Source organism: Cynara cardunculus, unplaced genomic scaffold (genome assembly GCF_001531365.2).
Source record: "Cynara cardunculus var. scolymus isolate 2C unplaced genomic scaffold, CcrdV1 Un_Scaffold_3083, whole genome shotgun sequence".
NCBI classification, from domain to species: domain Eukaryota; kingdom Viridiplantae; phylum Streptophyta; class Magnoliopsida; order Asterales; family Asteraceae; genus Cynara; species Cynara cardunculus.
In genome coordinates, this window is record NW_020201343.1 from 32,342 (window position 1) to 34,149 (window position 1,808).

At 37.5% G+C, this 1,808-nt stretch overlaps 1 protein-coding gene across 1 annotated transcript in view; it reads left to right on the top strand.

Annotated features, from left to right (window-relative positions):
- Positions 1 to 634, top strand: part of LOC112503473 (TMV resistance protein N-like) — a 10,629-nt gene extending 9,995 nt beyond the window's left edge. The window contains exon 8 of the mRNA XM_025107506.1: positions 466 to 634. Within this exon, the coding sequence (XP_024963274.1) occupies positions 466 to 634 (169 nt within the window). The remainder of the gene's footprint in view (positions 1 to 465) is intronic.
- The last annotated feature ends 1,174 nt before the right edge of the window (positions 635 to 1,808 follow it).

Here is a 1,808-nt window from a genome sequence, read left to right on the forward strand (position 1 = left end):
CCCCGGCCCCGGTACCCGTTTTAGCGGGGAATCCCCGTCCCCGTCCGGGTCGGGTGAACCGGGTTCCCCACCGGGTCGGGCCAAATCACCATCCCTACTTATTGGGGACGGGGCGGGGATTGGGGATTTTAATGGGGACGGGGGCACGGACGGTGATCACCGGCCCCGTATGTGTGTATATTAATACATTAAATTTTACAAAAACCTTTATCCACTTTAGCTCAACATCTCAAGTAAGGCTCACAAAAAAGTATAGTTTATTTGTTTAATCGTGAAATCGTGATGTTAGTTGTATGATGTTTGAATTTCTATTTACTTTAATTTATATTGTAACCTAAGATGTTTTTTGTAATTGGTTTGATTGTGTTTAAGACATTTAGACTTACATCTTTAAAAAATTATAATTTACTATTAGTTGTAAAAAAATAACATATTGTAATTTATTTCAGATTGGTTTATGTTCAGGTATAACCAACGGCGAACGGGGAAACCAATGGGAAAAGGGGGATTTTTTACCATTAGCGGGTTCCCCAACGGGGATCGCAGAAACTGTAGGGACCCAACAGGGATTTCCGATAAGATTCCCGATCGAGGCGGTTACGAGGATGATTTTACTTATCAGTTTCGAGGATAGAGATACCAATAACCGGTCCAAACCCGGCCCGTTGCCATTTCTACTTAATGAGTTGTCATATGCATCACCTCCAAGGATTTAAACCAATCACAAATAGACTGATGAAACCAATCGCCAATTAGATGCTCATCAATTGGAGAGTTGAAGATTTTGTAAAATGAATCGTTGATAGGGTATTGAGACGATAAATATGCTCTAAGGGTTCATTTGAGAATTGATAAATATTTTAGAAGTAAAGAAGTGACCACACCCTTTATTTGGTCAACATTTGCGACTTTGATTGTGAAGCACCGGATAATTCCTTACATGCATATGTAGAAGATAGAGAATTAGTTTCGTAACTTTTACAAATAGGTGACAAACGGGTTCATATATGAACATGTGTGATTCACACATGGACTATATGTTCATATTATGAACCCGTTTATTAGTTCACATCTATTTAATTGATTCACATATGAACCTATGAGTTCATATGTGAATCAGTTAATTACTTCACATGTGAATCAATTAATTAGTTTATATATGAATCACACGGGTTAATTAATTTTAGTTCATATGTGAATCACACAGGTTCACATATAGTGGTAAACACTTGGATCATAACATGTGGTATCAAAGTAGGTCACGGGTTCGAATTATATGATATGCATAATAATGCTAAAGGCATGTTGTGCAACCATTGACTTCTAACCAAGATCTTGTTAGTGCTGGCAGATGCAGGGGGAGGGGGGATTGTTGGGTCATTGATCAGTATCTTCCTAAATCGAAACATGGCACTGACTGCTATGCTATAAAGAAATAAGTTGCGCCTTCTCCACCAGCAATTTTTTTTCGCGTAGTGTTAAGCGCTTGGATCCTAACAATAAGCATCTTTAGTCTTGTTTCTAACATCAATCGTGACTTTGATAATTTTTACCCAAACACATGTGTATATATATAGATATATATATATATATATAGAGAGAGAGAGAAAGATAGAGAGAGAGAGTGAGACTTGAGATCACATGAGACCAACATGTTTTCGTGAGACCCATGAGACCATTTTTATACACTTGAAACTTCACAGAAAAACACTGTGAAGGTAACCTTCATAGTGTTTTTACTATGAAGGTTCGGAATTTTTTTTTACCTTCACAGTGTTTTGTAGAGAAGTTTCAAGTGTAAAAAAGTG